This window comes from Pristis pectinata, chromosome 10 (assembly GCF_009764475.1).
Source record: "Pristis pectinata isolate sPriPec2 chromosome 10, sPriPec2.1.pri, whole genome shotgun sequence".
Classification (NCBI taxonomy): Eukaryota; Metazoa; Chordata; class Chondrichthyes; order Rhinopristiformes; family Pristidae; genus Pristis; species Pristis pectinata.
Window position 1 is genome coordinate 57,329,609 of NC_067414.1, and position 20,882 is coordinate 57,350,490.

At 41.2% G+C, this 20,882-nt stretch overlaps 1 protein-coding gene and 1 non-coding gene across 2 annotated transcripts in view; both read right to left on the reverse strand.

Annotated features, from left to right (window-relative positions):
* Window positions 1-18,544, reverse strand: part of ift172 (intraflagellar transport 172) — a 138,614-nt gene extending 120,070 nt beyond the window's left edge. Inside the window, 5 exon segments of the mRNA XM_052024729.1 lie at window positions 1,562-1,601; window positions 4,263-4,282; window positions 4,284-4,376; window positions 17,473-17,616; window positions 18,411-18,544. Of these exon segments, the coding sequence (XP_051880689.1) occupies window positions 1,562-1,601; window positions 4,263-4,282; window positions 4,284-4,376; window positions 17,473-17,616; window positions 18,411-18,449 (336 nt within the window). The 5' untranslated portion in view covers window positions 18,450-18,544.
* Window positions 18,545-18,859: 315 nt separating this feature from the next.
* On the reverse strand, window positions 18,860-18,931 carry trnaa-ugc (transfer RNA alanine (anticodon UGC)). Its single transcript has one exon. It is a non-coding gene; the product is annotated as a tRNA-Ala (tRNA).
* Window positions 18,932-20,882: the final 1,951 nt, after the last annotated feature.

Here is a 20,882-nt window from a genome sequence, read left to right on the forward strand (position 1 = left end):
ATAGAATGCTTGGGGTACTGTTACCCATTTCCAAACACTTTATAAACCTTCCTTCATGCTTAATCCAATTTATTACCTAATTGTAATTACATAATCCTTAATCTTTCTACTAATCTCTTCCCAAAGGCTATTTAAAAAATTGTGTACATCACGTACACTTTATAACCTTCATCCTCCATATTAACCTCGTCAGAAGACTCTATCAAGTTTATTAAGAGCAATCTTCCTTTCTGAAATGAGGCCTGCCATATACCCAACCCAATTTTATAAGGAGAATGCATGGTGGGCATGCAAGTTTTACCATCTACCACCATGCAAGTTTTCTCCATCAACAAAATTGAAATTGAACACTTCAAAATTTGCAGACCTTTCATGTTAGTCACAGGATGGCTTGGTTGGAGCCCTCATTCATCTATTCACCTATTGGCACTGAAAGCACCAGATAACCTTGGACTTCACCATATCACAGAGATTCTTTTTAGACTGTCCCCTCCTCCACCCCCCTCCACTGCAACAGAAAGCATACTCATTTTTGCATTTTTCCCCATTATGAAGGAGGCTCATTGATCTAAAACATTAACATTTTTTCTCTCTCCAGAGATACTGCCTGATCTGCTGAATATTTCTGGCAAATTGTTTTTATTTCTAGTATCTATGGCCTTCTGACTTTCAGGATTGTAAATAATGTTCGTTCTACTACTTTCTCTTTAGCTTCTGTTAAGAGCTTGAGTCCAGGACTAGAGGTTTATTTATTCTCAAGATGTTCCAATACTATTTCTCTCACAGACCTTAACAATTTTTATACAACTCCACCTTAAATATATGATTGGATTGTCCGTCTCCTTTGTGAAGACAAACACAAAGAATTCCATAAGAGCCATTTATCAGTTCCATGCTCAGGTTACTTTTTTAATTTATAATGAACTTCTTTTTCCTTAGAGATCATCTTGCTCTTTAATAATTTCTAAAACATATTTCAGGTTTACTCATATGGATGCAAATAAAGTTTTAAATGCAAAGCCAAAATACTGCATATATTTGAAATCTGAAATGAAAGCAAAAAATCCTGTAGCTTTTCAGCAAGCCCAACATTTGTGAAGAAATTGAGGTAATATATTAACTCAATGAGTTTTCAGATTTCTCAGATGCTTCCTGGCATGCAGTGTATATCCTGCATTTTTTGATATTTAATAGCTCCACATTCAATATCACTTATGCGTTATGGTCATTGCAATGAAATGGCATTGAACATAAGTGGGTAAAAAAAAGAAAAATTCACAAAAATCCCTTGTTCAGATTGCTATAAACTGAATTGCTGATATAAAGATCAATGAATATTTCTAACAAAAAATATATTGCACGAAGGAGTTAAATAAAACCAATGAAGATAGAACCAGAAGAATTTGTCCAATTTCATCATAAATTCTACTCTTGACAAAATGAATAAATTCTCTTGCCACACATAAAATTACACGAGTTCAAACATGCTGACTCATGATGAAAATTGACTGCATAAAATCATTAAAATCTCCAGATTATTTGTACCAAAAGATTCTCTTACCGTTTGCACAAACTTGTTGCAGATAACCTTCTTGTCACCCCTAGAGAAATAAATGCAAAATCAACACGCAGTAATCACGTTTAAAGGACAAAATCTGCATCAGTTTAAAGGACAAATCCACTAGTGCAAGGACACATGACACTGCAGATGCTGGAATCTGGAGCAACAAACAATCTGCTGGAGGAACTCAGCGGGTTGAACACAATCTGTGGAGGGAAAGGAATTGTCAATGTTTTGGCTCAAAACCCTGTATCAAGACTGAGAATGGAGAGGGGAGATAGCCAGTATAAAGTGGAGAGTGAAAGTGGTGTGACAGGGGCCCAAGGTGATTGATGGACTGAGGAGGGGTGAAGGATGATGAGCAGGTCAAGCTAGGTAGGGGTGGGGTAGGGAGACAAAGGCAGATGGATAATGGATGGAGGCAGTGAAAGAAAGGAGAGGCAGATGGAGTGAGGTGGGGGAAGGGAGAGTGAAGGTGGAGACAGCTGCTGGAGGTGATAGGCAGAAACACAAAGGCTGCCAGTGCTGGGATCTGTTAAGTAATGGGAACCATTAGGAGAGAGGTGAATAGCAGGGCTGGGGGGGGGGGGTCGAAATAGGAGGACTGGAGAAGAATCAGGGAGAGAAGGTGGAGAAAAAAAAAAACAGAGGGGAGGGTTACCTAATATCAGAAAACTCAATGTTCATGCCATTAGGCTGTAGACTACCCAGGTGGAATACAAGGTGTTGTTCCTCTAGTTTCCACTGGGCCTCACCCTGGCAGTATGGGAATGAGAAGAGGAATTGCAATGTCATGCAATTGGGAGCTTGGGATGGCCATTGCAGACAGAGTGCAGGTGATCTGTAAAACGGTCACCCAGTCTGCACTTGGTCTTACCAATGTATAGGATGCTACATTGGCAACACTGAATGTAGTAGACAAGATTGGAGGAGGTGCACGTGAATCTTTGCCTCACCTGGAAGTATCGTTTAGATCCCTGGATGATGGTAAGGGAGGTATAAAGCTTAGTTCAGCCTCTGCTTTAAAGTACCTTAAACTTGTTTTAATAATAAAGATGTCCAACGCTTTATTTGCAAAGACAACATAGGAAAAATTGTATCAGAATTAATTTGTTGAGCATTAAGTAAAATGTTATAATAGTTGCCCTTTTCTTCAGTTAGGCTCTCATGCATATCATTCTACCATAAGCCTTCCCTTTTGTTCTTCCCTGCCATCCCAGCCTCAGGCATCTTAAAAAAAAATGTTATCTTTTCCAGTTGAGATGAAAAGTATTATCCTGAAATGTTAATGGTTTTTCTCTCCACAGGTGTCATCTGACCTGCTGGTTACTTCTAAGACTTTCTGTTCCTATTTCAGATTTCAGCATTTTGAATTTTTTTTGTGTAACCAAATACAATTCTTGATCAAACATCTGGAGTCAGAAAAAAAGAATGATAATTATGTAAGCAAAATACCACTCACTTGCCTTGTTCCACAATTTTAAAATTCTCATCAAATCATTCATGGCTTTACCTTCCCCATCTCTGTAATCAGCATACAACCCTTCAAGACCTCTTCCAATTTTCTACCAATTGAATCACTCTGCGATTAACATCAACTGCCCAGGTCCTATGCTCTGGAATTGTCTGCCTAAATCTCTATACTTTGTAGGTGGCCCTCTCTGCTACCTATGTGTTTGACCTGAACATGACCGCACCAGAAAGGTGACCAGTATAGTTACCTACCTGGTGAGGGCCAGGTAGGTAACTATAACTTCACTGTAGTTTTGATTCTGCAAACTAATCACCCCCAGAAATCAAACAAAACAATTGCCCTCATTCTTCGACTGTAATGGTTGATCAGACCTGATGGCAGTTTCTTTGCAAGTTGCCGAATGTTTCCCCCCCTCCCCCCCCCCAATATAGTACATAAGAATCACACATGATAACTGATTGACACAAACCCTTTGCAATTGTCTCTTGCAATTGAAGGAAAAGGACTTCTCTCACAACTTTTTTCAAATCAGAGCCTGATGCTTTATAAGATTCCATGGTCTTTCATAACACACTGGGTAGGATTTTGATCAATATTTGGTCAACATTGATTCATCAGGAAAAATTACGTCTTTCTGTAGGTACCTGCCCACATCTCCTCTCTCCCCTTTTGGAATATTTCTTAGATATCTCCTTTCGGCCTTTCAAAACTAAATATGGAATTTTGAATGCTTTGATTATAAGGGGAATAGATTGCTCTTGACTTTTTGCCCAAGAGCCGGTGCGGGAGAGGTCTAGGACCAGAGGGCACAGCCTCAGAATAGAAATGAGGAGGAATTTCTTTAGCCAGAGGGTGGTGAATTTATGGAATTCATTGCCACAGGCAGCTGTGGAGGCCAAGTCATTGGGTATATTTAAAGCAGAGGTTGATAGGTTCTTGATTAGTAAGGGCATCAAAGGTTACGGGAAGGCGGCAGGAGATGAGGCTGAGAAGAAAAAAAATAAATCAGCCATGATCGAATGGCGGAGCAGACTAGAAGGACAGAATGGCCTAACTCTGCTCTTATGTCTTATGGCCTAATTGCAACTCATGAATATAAATGGTTATCTAGGTCTGCATGCAAACATAGAACATTAAACAGAACAGTACAGGAACAGGCCCTTCAGACCATTGTGTCTGTGCTGACCATGATGCCAATCTAATGATAATTCAACAAATTCCACTTACCATTCTTCTCCAATTTTATAAAACATAAATGATACAGTCTGTCTGCCCAATGGCTATTTTGGTGGAATCTGTGAAAAGGCCATCCCTTTGACCACGTAGCTTTTCCTTGCCATACTGAAAAAAAAAATTTATATATACTTTTTTTAAATTAAAATAAAATATGTAAAAAGAACACAATTAACACTCCAAGCTAATCTGTTTCGCAAGTAACTAAAGTGCTGGAAACTATGTCTATTAATAATATTTTGAGTGATTGAACACATATTCTTGAAGTTACAAGTTCAGAGGACTTACACTAGATTTGTGATCGTAACTCTAGCAGTAAGCAGAAGGTTGGAGAAAACAAACTAATTAGTTACTATTACCAGTGCACAAAGGCAGACACAACTTTTAATAATTCAGAGCTTCATTCCTGATATAGTAAATGCAAAGAAATATATTTTGCTAAACAAAACTGATAGACAAAATGATTCTTTGTGATCTATACAAAAATCACCTCACATTTATCAATAGCTCGGAGTGATTTGGTAGCACTACATTTGCTGCTCCTGATACACAGATACAGGGACCCAGATTTGATCCTGACCTCATGTACTGTCTTTGCAGGGCTTGCACTTTCTGTCAGCGACTAGGAGAGTTTCCTTCAGATGCTTTGGTTTACTCCCATAATCCCAAGGAGCTCTAGTTTGTTAATGTAAATTACCCCCAGTGTAATATTATGGCAATCACAGGGGAGGGTAGAAGAGAGTAATTTGCAGGGATTTACGGAAATTAGGAGCAGGGAAGGGAAGCATTTCTCCTCTGATAGTGGGTAAATGACCCCTTCTGTTCATTATAAAACCTCAGGATTCAAAATTAATCAAAAGATATTATAAATAACATAAGTCATAGAACATAGAACGATTACAGCACAATTCAGGCCCTTCGGCCCACAAAGCTGTGCCGACCATGTCCCTACCCTAGAAATTACTAGGCTTACCCATAGCCCTCTATTTTACTCAGTCTGTGCAAGAAAGTTTCCTTGCTCTACATTTTCAATCCAAGTAGCCAATAGTGAGAGAATCTGGTCCATTTTTAGCAGCCATTATTCAGCTGACTGCACATGCATCAAAGATCTTAAAGACTCTTGAGATTATTGTTAATGTTTAATTGCAGACGTAAAATTACCAATTAGAAGATAAGAACAAAAGCAATAGGAGCAGGAGTAGGATAATCAACTCCTCAAGACTGGTATGCTATTCAATATGAACATAGCTGATTCAATGTTGTCTCTCTTTATCACCTTCCTGCACTTTCGCTATACCCCTTGATTTGCTTGTAGCTCAGGTGTCTGTCAATCTCCATCATGAATTTATTCGATGACTATCCCTACATCTCTCTGAGGAAGAGAATTCCATAGATACAAGACCCCCAAGAGAAAAAAAACTCTTCTTTATCTCTATCTGTAATAGGCAATCCCTTATTGTGAAACTATTCACTCGAGCTCCAGTTAACCCCAGTAGGTGAAATATCCTCTTAGAATCCACCTTGTCAATCCCCCTCAGAATCTCATGTGTTTCAATAAGGTCATATTTCATTATTTTAAAGTCCAGTGAGTACAAGCCCAACCTGCTTAACCTTTCTTCTAACATCAGCCACTTCATCCCAGAAGTCAACCTTCCCTGCACTGCCTCCAATGCCAAGTATTTCAATCCTTAAAAATACAGATTAAATCTGTGCACAATACTCCAAATATGGACTCACAGCACCCTGTAAATTTGCTTCAAAATGTTTCTACTTTCATATTCCATACTTCTTTTGATGAAAGCCAACATTCCATTAATCTTCCTGCTTACTTGTGCCTCCATGCTAACTTTTTGTGCTTCATGTACTGGGAATTTTCCCCCACCCTCTACAATATTTTGTAATCCTATTCCATTTAACTAATAACCTGCTTTTTCATTCTTTCTTCCAAAATGAATAACATCACATTATACTTCATCTGCCTGCTTCTTGCCCAATATTTCACCATCTATATCCCTCTGCATGCTCTTTATGCCCTCCTTACAACTGGCTAACCACCCAAAGTTGGCTACAGTGCACTCGACTGTACAATAATCTGATAATGGAACTTCCCTATAAATAAATGATAGCTATGTACATTATTACTATTACAATTTATTATTAAAACTATTGTTACGGACTCAGTGAAAGTCCCTTTAAGATAGAGAGTGTGTGTGTATGTGTGTGTGGGGCGTGCTTACGTCAATAGAAGATAAAGGACGTAATGACGTTGTTGAAGAAGTCAGAAGAAGAAGGAGAGAGAGAGAGAAGGGAGAGAGACACCAGCCTGCTTGTTTTCTCTATCGATGGATGAGAAACAATAACTGTGTTTGCCATGGAAATCCATGTATGGAAGTCGGAAGTAATCCGGTGGAGTTCACTTTGTTGCTGACCTGTAGAAGGAAACAGGTATTTGTGTGTGGACGACCACGGTTCGGATGCTTTCGGGGTGAGGAAGTCACTACCGAGTAAACACTGAAGTGTCGTTTGGGTTCCATCGTGGAACATTTGGATTTCGTATGTACTCTCTCTATGTTTTTCTACATCTACATCTTATCTTCAGACAACGGTGGTTGTTGAAGAAGCCCTTGCTCATGTTTCACCTTATGGCTTGCAGAACTGAACTTTAAGAACCATTCCGGAACTGGGAGTTTTGGACTTTGTCACACACACACACGAAGAGTTTAGTTTTGGGGTTAACGTTCGAGGTTTAACATTTTTGAATTCTAACATACTAACATTTTTACTTTTATTTTACGTATTATCATAAGTAGTGATTAATAAAATAGTTTTTAACACTAAATCATGCTCAGTGTGTTTCTTTTGTTGCTGGTTCGTGACAAAATTGGGGGCTCATCCGGGATCGTTCCCAAGGTTAACGAGATTCGTCCGGGATCCAATCCAAAGATTAACGAGTGTCGTCTGGGATCGTTCCCCAGATTGACAAGATTTGTTCGGGGTTCAATCCAAAGATTTTTGAGGGAGGTCTGATAAATTCTTTTTAATTGGCTTGTGTGTGTGGAAACCAGCAGCAATGGATATTAAGGCACTTTTGGAGTCACCAACCCAAAAGGGATTGGAGGTGGCGAAAAAGGATGATTTGATAAAGATTGCTACAAGGCTAAACCTTACAGAAGTAAAGCAGTCTATGAGAAAGGCAGATATTCAGAGACTGATAGCTGGCCATTATGTGGAAAAGAAGGTGTTTGAGAAGGAAGTGTTAAAACAGTTTCCTGGCAGTGAAATAGCAATTTCTGAGGCACAGGTGCAGCTGGCAAAGATAGAGGCTGAACGAGAACAAACCCAGTTAAAGATAGAGGCTGAACGAGAACAAAAGAGATTAGAAACTGAACGAGAGCAAAAGAGATTAGAGGCCGAACGAGAGGAAAAGAGATTAGAGGCCGAACAAAAGAAATTAGAGACTGAACAAAAGCTAACTCAGATGAAGATAGAGGCTGATCTAGCAATGAAGCAGATGGAATTGAAGAGGATGGAGCTGGATAGTGAGGAGAAGGAGAAACAGAGGCAGCATGAGTTACAAATGAAGCGTAGGAGTTTGGAATCTGATTCTGAAGATGGTTTTTCAGCCAGCAGGGAGGTTCGATTAGTCCCTCCTTTTGAAGAAGATCAGGTTGATCAGTATTTCCAACATTTTGAAAAGGTTGCTGTGAGTTCAAACTGGCCAAGGAAAGGATGGGCTCTTATGGTACAGAGTGTGATTAAAGGTAAAGCTCAAAAAGCTTATTCTGCTTTGTCTGCTGAGGATGCAGTTGATTATACCAAGGTAAAACAAGCTATTTTGAAGGCCTATGAATTGGTCCCTGAGGCTTATAGACAAAAATTCAGAGACTTGAGGAAATCTGCAGATCAGACTTATATGGAATTTGCCAATGGAAAGAGAATATGTTTTGAACGATGGTGCCTGGTTAAAAATGTAGATGGGGATTATGATAAATTGACAGAATTGATACTAGTGGAAGACTTTAAAAGATGTGTTCCAGCTGAAGGGAGGTTCACCTTCAGTTTTCTTTCCAGCGACGAGAGAGCGGAGAGTGCCGGAAAATAACGAGCGAGGTTTTTTTTTTTCTCTTTCTAGCGTTCGGGACAGCGGCGAGTGACTGCGCAGGCGCGTGACGTCACCTGGAAGCGCGCGGGCGATTTAAAAGTCGGAGGTTCGCCTTCAGTTTTCTTTCCAGCGACGAGAGAGCGGAGAGTGCCGTAAAATAACGAGCGAGGTTTTTCTTCTCTTTCTAGCGTTCGGGACAGCGGCGAGTGACTGCGCAGGCGCGTGACATCACCCGGAAGCGCGCGGGCGATTTAAAAAGCAGACGAGCATATCTAGCGGGCAGCGTCGGAGCGGGCAGCGGAGTGAGAGGGAGCAGAGTGGGTTCGGCTTTGGCTCAACGGGCTTCGGCGAGAGCGGGAAAGAGGCGAGATTATAGAGAGGGGGTAAGTTATTAGTTTAGTTTAGTTGTTGAGCTCAGTGATATTCAGCAGTATGCATCTGGGATTAGTGTTGTGTTTGGAGTGTCAGATGTGGGGCCCCTGGGAGACGACCAGACTCCCTGATAACTACATCTGCGCAAAGTGCACCGAGATGCGGCTCCTCAAGGAACGGATTGAGAGTCTGGAGCAGCAGCTAGATGACCTTCGGTTGGTTAGGGAGAGCGAGCAGGAGATAGACAGGAGTTATAAAGAATATGTAGACAGCACCTCAGTGGCGGTCCCCCTCAAAAACCGATATCTCATTTTAGATTCGGTTGGAGAGGATGACTTCATAGAGGAAGACCTCAGCAGCCAGGACCTTGGCACCGTGTCTGGTACTGTGGTCCAGCAGAGGAAGAGACATGCAGTGGTTATTGGGGATTCGATAGTAAGGGGTACGGATAGCAGATTCTGCGATAGCGATAATGAGTCTCGGATGGTGTGTTGCCTCCCTGGTGCCAGGGTACGGGATATCACAGACCGTGTCGAGAATATTCTGAGAGGGGAGGGTGAGCAGCCAGAAATCTTGGTACATGTAGGTACCAATGATGTAGGTAGAAAAAGAGAAGAGGTCCTGACGGAGGAATACAAGGCATTAGGGAGAAGGTTGAAAAGTAGGACCTCAAGGGTAGTAATCTCAGGACTACTACCCATGCCGCGTGTCAATGACAGGAAGAATAGAAAGCTCTGGCAGTTAAATGCGTGGCTGAGTGAATGGTGCAAGGGGCAGGGCTTCAGATTCTTGGATACCTGGGACCTTTTTTGGGGGAGGCAAGACCTATTTGCTAAGGATGGGTTGCACCTAAACTCCAAAGGGTCCAATATCCTGGCGGGAATGTTTAATTTAGTTGTAGGGGAGGGTTTAAACTGATCTGGCAGGGGGATGGTAACCAGGATGCTAGGTTACAAGATGCTAAGGTGAGGGAGGAGGTGTATAGAAACGAATCCATTGAGGATGGCAAGAATGACAGGCAGGTGATAAGTCAGGATAATTTACTGAATAATAGAAGTACAACAAATCAGGATGTTAGGATAGGGGATGAGGTCTACACGAACATGTCTAAGATAGTAGGTAGCGAAGATAGTAAGAAGGATGGACAGGTAGAAAGTCAGGATAATCTGCTGAACAATAGAAGTACAATAAAATCAATAGCAGATACCAGTCTAAACGTACTATATTTAAATGCACGTAGCATCAGGAATAAAGTAGATGACCTAGTGGCACAACTACAGGTTAATAAATATGACATCGTTGCAATCACTGAGTCATGGCTTCATGATGGATGTGATTGGGAACTGAATATCAAGGGGTATACAGTGTATAGGAAGGATAGGCGGGTAGGCAGAGGGGGAGGTGTGGCCATGATGGTTAGTAGCGATATAAAATCAATAGTAAGGAAGGACATTGGGTCAGAGGAGGTGGAATCCTTATGGGTGGAGCTAAGAAATAGCAAGGGTAAAAGGACAATAGTAGCAGTCATATATAGGCCCCCGAACAGCAGTCAGGAAGTGGACCATAAGTTGCAGATTGAGATAGAAAAAGCGTGCCAGAGTGACAATGTGAAGATAATTATGGGGGATTTTAACATGAAGGTGGACTGGGAAATCCAGCAAGGCGGTAGTACTCAGGAGAGTGAGTTTGTGGAATGTCTAAGGGATGTTTTTCTGGAGCAACTTATTGAGGAGCCCACCAGGGGATCGGCTGTTTTGGATTGGGTGCTGTGTAGTGAACCCGAGGTGATTAGGGAACTAAAGGTAATGGAACCACTGGGAACAAGTGATCACAATATGATTGAGTTTAGTTTCAAGTTTGAGAAGGAGAAGCTGATAACTGGTGTATCGATATTTCAGTGGAATAAGGGAAATTACAAAGGTATGAGAGAAGAGTTGGCCCAAATTGATTGGAGGAGTAAGTTAGCTGGAGGGACGGCAGAGGAGAAATGGAAGAAATTTCTACAGGAAATAAGGACAATGCAGGACAGATATATTCCAAGAAAAAAGAAGGTTTTGAATGGAAAAAAGGCACAGATGTGGATAACGAGGGAGGTGAAGGATAAAATAAAAGCAAAAGGGGCGGCGTACAAAGTAGCAAAAATTAGTGGGAAAACAGAAGATTGGAAAGTTTTTAAAAATCTGCAGAGAGAAACTAAGAAGGTCATTAGGAAAGCAAAGATGAGTTACGAAAGGAAGCTGGCGGACAACATTCGGAAGGATTCTAAGAGTTTTTTTAAATACATAAGGAATAAAAGAGAGACACGGGTTGACATAGGACCAATTGATAACGGTGCAGGAGGTATTATAATGGACGATAGTGAGATGGCAAGGGAATTGAATGAATATTTTGCATCGGTCTTCACCGTGGAGGACATAAGCAATGTGCCCGTTAGTCAGGAGTCTCACGAATTGGAACTGAGTTCAGTTGAGATTAATAGGGAGAAGGTGCTAGGAAAACTAAAGGGGCTTAAGACTGATAAGTCTCCCGGACCAGATGAGGTGCATCCCCGGGTTCTGAAGGAGGTGGCTGTAGAGATAGCGGAGGCATTGGCGATTATTTTTCAGGAATCGATAGATTCTGGCATGGTTCCGGAGGACTGGAGGGTAGCGAATGTAGTTCCGTTGTATAAGAAAGGTGGGAGGCAGCACAAAGGCAATTACAGACCTATTAGTCTGACGTCAGTGGTGGGAAAATTATTGGAATCTATCCTCAAGGAGGAGGTTACTGAATACCTAGAGGCGCAAGGCAAAATTGGACCTAGTCAACATGGTTTTGTGAAGGGGAGGTCCTGTCTGACCAACCTATTGGAGTTTTTTGAAGAAATCACAGGTAGGGTGGATAAGGGAGAGGCAGTAGACGTTGTGTATTTAGACTTTCAAAAGGCCTTCGATAAGGTGCCTCACAAGAGACTGATTAATAAGATGAGAGGTCATGGAATTATGGGTAGGGTAGCAAAATGGGTGGAGCATTGGCTGGTTGGCAGGAAGCAAAGGGTGGAAATAAAAGGATCTCGTTCTGGTTGGTTACCGGTTACTAGTGGTGTGCCGCAGGGGTCGGTGTTGGGGCCGCTCCTTTTTACCTTGTACATCAATGATTTGGATGATGGAATAAATGGTTGTGTGGCTAAGTTTGCGGATGACACCAAGATAAGTGGAGGAGTAGGGAGCATAGAGGAAATAGAAAGGATGCAGAGGGACCTAGACAGTTTAGGAGAATGGGCAAGGAAATGGCAGATGAGATTCAATGTTGAGAAATGTGCAGTTGTACACTTTGGAAGCAGAAATAAGCGGGTAGATTATTATCTAGAAGGAGAGAAGATTGATAGTACGGTAGTACAAAGGGACTTGGGGGTACTCGTACAGGATACCTTAAAAGTTAACCACCAGGTTGGATCGGTGGTTAAGAAAGCGAATGCTATGTTGGCATTCATCTCGAGAGGTATAGTGTATAAAAGTAAGGAAGTGTTGATGAGGCTCTACGGGGCACTAGTGAGGCCTCATTTGGAATACTGTGCGCAGTTTTGGGCCCCACATCTTAGGAAGGATGTGCTGACGTTGGAGAGGGTTCAGAGGAGATTTACGAGAATGATTCCGGGAACGAAAGGGCTTAAGTATGATGAGCGTTTGTCGGCTCTTGGACTGTACTCACTGGAGTACAGAAGGATGAGAGGGGACCTCGTAGCGACATTCAAAATGTTGACAGGTAAGGATAGAGTAGATGTGGCTAGGCTGTTTCCCTTGGTGGGCGAGTCCAGGACCAGAGGGCACAATCTTAGAATTAGAGGGTACAGTTTCAAGACAGAGATGAGGAGAAATTTCTTTACCCAGAGGGTGGTGAAATTGTGGAACTCCTTGCCACGCACAGCAGTGGAGGCCAGATCAGTGGGGGTGTTCAAGGAGGAGATAGACAGATATCTAAATAGTCAGGGTATCAAGGGATATGGGGATAAGGCTGGAAAATGGGATTAGAATAGTTGGTTTTTTTTTCCCCACCCCATTTCTTTTTCCCTTTTCCTTGGAGCAGACTCGATGGGCCGAATGGCCTGCTTCTGCTCCCTTGTCTTGTGATCTTGTGAATTAACAACATATTTAAATGAAAAGGCAGTGGAAACTTTACAAGAAACTGCTAGGTTGGCCGATGATTATGCTTTAACCCATAAATCCAAATGGGGACAACCTAAAACCTTTCAAAAGAGCTACAAAGACAATCCAGGTAAACCGGAGATTAAATTGGGAGGTAATCAAAAAGGAAAAGATGAAAAGAAGCCAGGGCTGGAGAAACCTGTTGAGCGTACTTGTTATTACTGTAGGAAACCTGGCCATGTGATATCTAATTGTGCCCTTTTGAAGAAAAAGAAGGAAGCTGTGCCCAATGCTTGCTTTCAGGCAATTAAAAATCAAAAAGGTTTAGGAGATGCTGTTAAAGACCAGTCCTTGCAAGAGGGAAAAGCGGAAAAGTTGGAGGAGGTGAGAAAAGAATTCCGTTCTTATGTATCAGAGGGTTTTGTTTCACTGAATGATGAGTCACCCCAGGTGCCAGTGAAAATTCTTAGAGATACTGGGGCTAGTCAATCTCTCTTGCTGGACAGTGTTTTAAATTTTGGTGAAGAAAGTGACACTGGTGAAGTAAATCTAGTACGAGGCGTTACAGGTGAGACCATGTCTGTCCCTTTTCACAGGGTGATTTTAAAGTCAAAGTTCGTAGAAGGACCAGTCGAGATAGGGATAAGACCTAGTTTGCCAGTGGAAGGAGTTTCTTTGTTATTGGGAAATGACCTTGCAGATGGAGAAATTGTTCCTGTGGTACGGTTAACAACCAAACCAAGGATTGATGAGTCTGAGGATGATTCAGATGTTTACCCATCATGTGCGGTGACTCGAGCTAGAGCTAAAGAATTAGCCAAGACAGACAGTCCGGTGCAGTCTGATGTGGTTCCTTGTGACAGTCCTAAACAGGAAGAAAATTATGATGCCTTATCTGAGACTTTTCTGTCTTCATTGGAGGATCAACATCCTTATAGTGAGTCTGAATTTAAAGATTTGTCTTTGTCGAGGAGGGATTTTATGGTGGAACAGACAAAGGACCCTGAATTGACAGAATTGAAAGAAAAAGCACTCTCATGTGAGGAGATTGAAAAAGTGCCAAGTGGATATTATGTCAAAAATGGAGTGTTAATGAGGAAATGGAGACCTCCTCATGTTCCTGTTACTGAGGAATGGGAAGTTATTCATCAGGTTGTTGTTCCAAAAGTTTATAGGGATGAGATTTTAAACCTGGCCCACAGTATGCCTTTGGGTGGTCATTTTGGGGTGAATAAAACTGTAGGGAAGATCTTGAAACAATTCTATTGGCCTGGTTTGAGAAAAGATGTGGTGATGTTTTGTCGAACCTGCCACACATGTCAGATGGTAGGTAAACCAAATCAAAAACCCCCTGTGGCTCCTTTGAAGCCAATTCCTGCTTTTGGTGAACCCTTTTCGAAGGTGATTGTGGACTGTGTTGGCCCATTACCAAAGTCTAAGACTGGAAATCAGTATTTGTTAACCATCATGTGTGCCACTTCTAGATTTCCAGAGGCAATACCCCTTAGAAATATTAAGGCCAAGACAGTGTCAAAGGCTCTTGTAAAATTTTTTTTACCTTGTTTGGTTTGCCAAAAGAAATCCAATCTGATCAAGGTAGTAATTTTATGTCAAAAATTTTTCAACAAATAGTCTATGAGCTGGGAGCAAAGCAGATTGTATCATCTGCATATCACCCAGAATCTCAAGGAGCTCTGGAGAGATTTCATTCTACTCTCAAAAATATGCTGAAGACTTATTGCTTTGAAAACACCAAGGATTGGGACGAAGGTATCCATTTACTTTTGTTTGCCGTTAGAGAATCAATCCAGGAGTCAATAGGATTTAGTCCGTTTGAGCTTGTATTTGGACATAGGGTGAGAGGACCTTTGGAGTTGTTGAGAGAGCAATGGGTTAATGAGGAAGTTCACTTGAGTCTGTTGGACATGTCCAAAAATTTAAAACTCGGTTGGAGAGAGTCTGTTAGCTAGCGAGAGAGAATTTGAAAACAAGCCAGATAAGAATGAAGACATATTTTGATAGACGTGCTCGGCCTAGGACATTCGCAGTGGGGCAAAAGGTGTTGGTATTTTTCCCTAGCCAAAATAATCCCTTGCAATCTCGCTTTTCTGGACCCTATGTTATTGAATCTCGAGTGACTGATCTAACATATAGAATCAAAACACCAGATAGACGCAAGAAAACACAACTCTGTCATGTAAACATGCTAAAACCTTATTATGAGAGGGATTCAGTTGTGGCCTTGGTGGATGGTGTAAAGGTTGTTTCTAGAATGCCTGATGTTGATGTTGAGGAAGGCCAATTTAGACCAAATATTGTTCCATCGAAACTAAAAAACCAAAATATCATGGAGAACCTTGAAACGAAGTTGGACCATTTACAAGTTTCACAAAAACAACAGATGAGAGAATTAATTTTAAAATTTAAAAATCTGTTCCCAGATGTTCCAAACAGAACATCGATAATTACCCATGATGTTGATGTTGGGGATGCAAAACCAATCAAACAACACCCATATCGAATGAATGTGGAAAAAAATAAACTTGTTGATCAGGAAATAAAATACATGTTGGAAAATGATATTATTAGACATTCTACTTCAAATTGGAGTTCGCCCTGTGTTATTGTACCTAAACCTGATGGAACTGTTAGATTTTGCACAGATTACAGGAAAGTGAATGCTGTAACAAAGTCAGATGCTTACCCTATTCCTAGGGTGGATGATTGCATAGATAGAGTGGGAAAGGCAAAATTTCTTACAAAGATTGACCTATTAAAAGGGTACTGGTGTGTTCCATTAACAGATAGAGGACGGGAGATTTCAGCCTTTGTAACCTCTTCTGGATTGTATGAATACAATGTTTTGCCATTTGGAATGAAAAATGCTCCGGCAACATTTCAAAGAATGATTAATTCAGTGATTCATGGGTTAAAACATACAGATGCCTACATTGACGACTTAGTGACTGGGAATGATACTTGGGAAGATCACATCTCTGCGTTAGAAAGGTTGTTTGAAAGACTTTCCAAGGCTAACCTTACAGTTAACTTGGCTAAAAGTGAATTTGGCCATGCCACTGTGACGTATCTTGGTTATGTTGTAGGTCAAGGCAAGCAAGCTCCTGTTCAGGCAAAAGTTCAAGCAATATCCGAGTTCCCTATTCCCACAGGTACGAGGACTGTTAGAAGATTTTTGGGAATGGTTGGATATTATCGAAAATTTTGTAAAAATTTTGCTGATATTGCTCTTCCCCTAACTAATCTTCTGAAGAAGGGAGTAAAGTTTGTTTGGACAGATTCTTGTCAAGAAGCATTTGAGAAGCTGAAAGCCATTTTATGCTACCATCCTGTGCTCAAAACACCTGACTTTGAAAAGCCATTTTCATTAGCAGTAGATGCCAGTGATGAAGCTGCAGGAGCTGTGTTGTTGCAGAAGGGTGACCTTGATGATATTGACCATCCTGTAGCTTACTTTTCAAAGAAATTTAATGAGCATCAAAAGAATTATTCCACCATAGAGAAAGAATTACTGTCGCTTGTTTTAGCCTTGCAACATTTCAGTGTATATGTTTGCACCGCTCAGAAACCATTGACTGTGTATACAGATCATAACCCATTGGTGTTTCTGAGCCGAGTCAAAAACAAGAACAGAAGGCTGTTAAACTGGAGTTTAATTTTGCAAGAGTTTGATCTCATGATAACTCACATTAAAGGCAAAGATAATGTGATTGCTGATTGTCTTTCTCGATGTTAAATGGGAAACATGTATCTGTACTAATCTGATAGTCTGTAGTTGTGTAGCATGATAATTATTAACATTACTAACTGTATGCGCGGTTAAAATTTTCTTGGGAAAATTTTTTTTTAGGTGGGAGGTGTTACGGACTCAGTGAAAGTCCCTTTAAGATAGAGAGTGTGTGTGTATGTGTGTGTGGGGCGTGCTTACGTCAATAGAAGATAAAGGACGTAATGACGTGGTTGAAGAAGTTAGAAGAAGAAGGAGAGAGAGAGAGAAGGGAGAGAGACACCAGCCTGCTTGTTTTCTCTAACGATGGATGAGAAACAATAACTGTGTCTGCCACGGAAATCCATGTATGGAAGTTGGAAGTAATCCGGTGGAGTTCACTTTGTTGCTGACCTATAGAAGGAAACAGGTATTTGTGTGTGGACGACCACGGTTCGGATGCTTTCGGGGTGAGGAAGTCACTACTGAGTAAACACTGAAGTGTCGTTTGGGTTCCATCGTGGAACATTTGGATTTCGTATGTACTCTCTCTATGTTTTTCTACATCTACATCTTATCTTCAGACAACGGTGGTTGTTGAAGAAGCCCTTGCTCATGTTTCACCTTATGGCTTGCGGAACTGAACTTTAAGAACCATTCCGGAACTGGGAGTTTTGGACTTTGTCACACACACACACACGAAGAGTTTAGTTTTGGGGTTAACGTTCGAGGTTTAACATTTTTGAATTCTAACATACTAACATTTTTACTTTTATTTTACGTATTATCATAAGTAGTGATTAATAAAATAGTTTTTAACACTAAATCATGCTCAGTGTGTTTCTTTTGTTGCTGGTTCGTGACACTATAATTTTCTATTACCTTAGAATCAGCGGGTTTAGTGGAGAATTTATCTCTTCTTTCTCCATTTTCATCGTAGAGAAGAACAACTCTGTCTACCGTGCAGACTGCAAATTTGGTGTTATTGGGTGCCCATGACATACATGTAACTTTTGCAGCACCATCCTTGATGGAAAGAAAAAGCCTAAATTTACTTTAAATGCATATAACATAGAAGAAAAATTCATCCCATTTCCCAATTGATACAGTGCTAAATTCTGAAAAACTATCTGTTAAATAAAATCAAAGTTATCTGCCATCTCCATCACCCACTACATCTTCTGATCATTTTCAGAATATGAGAACAAGCCCTTCATACTCTGCTTTTAAATGTCAAGCTCCATGGCTTGCTCTTAAATATGTTTTTACACTTATAAATGCGATATATTTCTTGATGTCTGGTGAGCAGTAAGCGGAACTAAGGGGAGTGAAGATGGTTGGTCTCGCATCAACAGCAAAGCTGATGGGGTCCTGTGACTTGAGATCTGGAATAAATAAGGAGGGGGCAGTTGGGTGTGAGAATAGAAGTGGGATATTATGGTATGAATAGAATTATTAGATTGGCGCTTTTATATGAAGATGATAAACATTACAACAACGGTGGGAACTGCAGCACATCACTTTCCAGAACTGAACCAAGGGTTACAGACTTACAAAGATCGAGTCGGATACAGATGTGACTACATTACAGCAGTGGCTGCACCAGTTCAGTAGCTGTAAAACTCTTTGCGACGGTCCAAAGGGCTACAGAAATAGTCAAACCTGCCCTTTAATCAAACCTAGGTTACAGCTATAGTCGGGAGCAGGGACGAAAGGCCAGCCTCAACTAATGCGTAGGCCCAGATCTCTCCAAGCGGCCTACCCCTCCCGGCGCCTGATCCCGAACTGGGTGCCCCGGTGCACCCACGCCCCAATTGTACCTGCGGCGTCAACAGGGTTTTCAAGTGCTTCAGCTGCATTCTGCAATCTCACTTTGCTTCCCTCTTGTCGCAGAAGCCACCACCGTTGCCCTAGTTACAAGCTGCCATCCCATTCTTTCCCTGTTGCCCTTAGATACCAGCCTCCATCCCATTTGCTCTCGGTTACCCTGGTTACAAGTTCCCGCCTATTTCCCGTCTCGAACAAATGATGACGTGTTTATAGCGACGCTGTGTCGAAATCACGGCAGGAACGGGCTTCATTTGTTTCCTCTGGTTCGTCGAAAGGGTGTAAATTAAACCAATAACCGGGAATTTAATATGTTTTGGAGAGGGGGAAAGGCGTCCGAATTTGTTGACGTTTCCAATTCTTTTCCGTCGTAATATGGCTTGGGTTCAGTAAAATACTTGTTTGTGGGGAAGAAATAATTTTTGAGAATGGACGTAAAATGTGGAGATGCCGGGGATTGAACCCGGGGCCTCATACATGCAAAGCATGCGCTCTACCACTGAGCTACATCCCCACCGCTGAGCAGCCTGCCGCTGATGTCTCTCCCATATGCGGGCGTTTTTTGTTCGGTCCGAGTTCGGGTTTGTTTTGAAGGACCGCCAACATGTTGTTCTGCCTCACTTCGTGAATCCGAGGATCCCACATACTTGTGTAATCTCCCCGTCCTCACCGTCTCAAGTCGTCGCGCCACTTTCGAAATTTAGTGCTCGTGCGCTCGGATATTTCTTTGTTCCTGAATCCTGCTTAAAATCGTACAATTCAGCTTACATTTCCCATTCCCAATGTTCCAACAGAATATGAAATACTTAAACTAAATTTCATCTTAAATTTCTGAATGCAGAGCAGAAGTTCAATGGGAACAATTATATCGGGTGGGAACACAAGCCACTAAAAAAAACACTGAAAATGATTTTTCTTCAGGATCCACCAAGATAATATACAAGTCCACTAGAAGACACAATGATCTTGCACCATAGCAGTTTATATAGTTAATATTTATATGACAGAAAACTGGTTTGGAAATCTATTAATGAAATGCTAGCTTAAATTTAGCCGTGCAACCTTGGGAAATTGAATTTATTGTAATAATCCTGTAATTGTAAAATCCAGCTATTGCTGAGACTTGATGAATGATTATTGTTGCGACTACGATGGTTCAGATCGTGTTCATCGGTATCAAATACATCGGTATTAAATTTATGACAAGTGCGGTTTTGCAGGGATCAGTGCTGGAGGCCATTGGTATTCACACTCTATAGCAATGATTTGGATGAGGGCATCAGGTGAGAAGTATGAGACCTGGGTATCCTGGTACACATCACTGAAAGTTATCATGTAGCAACAGCAAGCAACTTAGGAGGCTAGTGTATATTGGCCTTCATTTCAAAAGACTTTGATTACAAGAGTAGAGACATCTTGCTCCAATTACAAAAGGACATGGTGAGATCAAATCTAGAATATTGTGTACAGCTCTGGTCTTCCCACTTAAAGGAAAGATATACTTTCAATGGAGAGCTTCACCAGATTGATCCTGGGATGGCAGGCTTGTTGTATAATGAGAGGCCAAGCAAACCATGCTCATATTCTGGAGACAAATGAGACTGCAGATGCTGGAATGTGGAGCAAAAATTAAACTGCTGGAGGAACTCAGTAGATCAGGCAGCATCTGTGGAGGGAAATGGACAGTCAACATTTTGTGTTGAGACCCTTCATCTGGTGCAGAGTTCCTCCAGCAATATATTTTTTGGGTCTACATTATGTTGAATATATTTAAAAAAATCAAAAGTATTCTCTTTGAAATGTACCAAGTTCTTATGGGGCTTGACAGGTTAAACACATAGTTATTGTTTCCCCTTGGCTGGCGTGTCTATAACCTGTGGTTACTGTCTCAAAATCAGGGATCAGCCATTCAGGAAAGAGATAAGAAAAAATTTTGTCACGAACCAGCAACAAAAGAAACACACTGAGCATGATTTAGTGTTAAAAACTATTTTATTAATCACTACTTATGATAATACGTAAAATAAAAGTAAAAATGTTAGTATGTTAGAATTCAAGAATGTTAAACCTCGAACGTTAACCCCAAAACTAAACTCTTCGTGTGTGTGTGTGACAAGGTCCAAAACTCCCAGTTCCGGAATGGTTCTTAAAGTTCAGTTCCGCAAGCCATAAGGTGAAATATGAGCAAGGGCTTCTTCAACAACCACCGTTGTCTGAAGATAAGATGTAGATGTAGAAAAACATAGAGAGAGTACATACGAAATCCAAATGTTCCACGATGGAACCCAAACGACACTTCAGTGTTTACTCGGTAGTGACTTCCTCACCCCGAAAGCATCCGAACCGTGATCGTCCACACACAAATACCTGTTTCCTTCTACAGGTCAGCAACAAAGTGAACTCCACCGGAGTACTTCCAACTTCCATACATGGATTTCTATGGCAAACACAGTTATTGTTTCTCA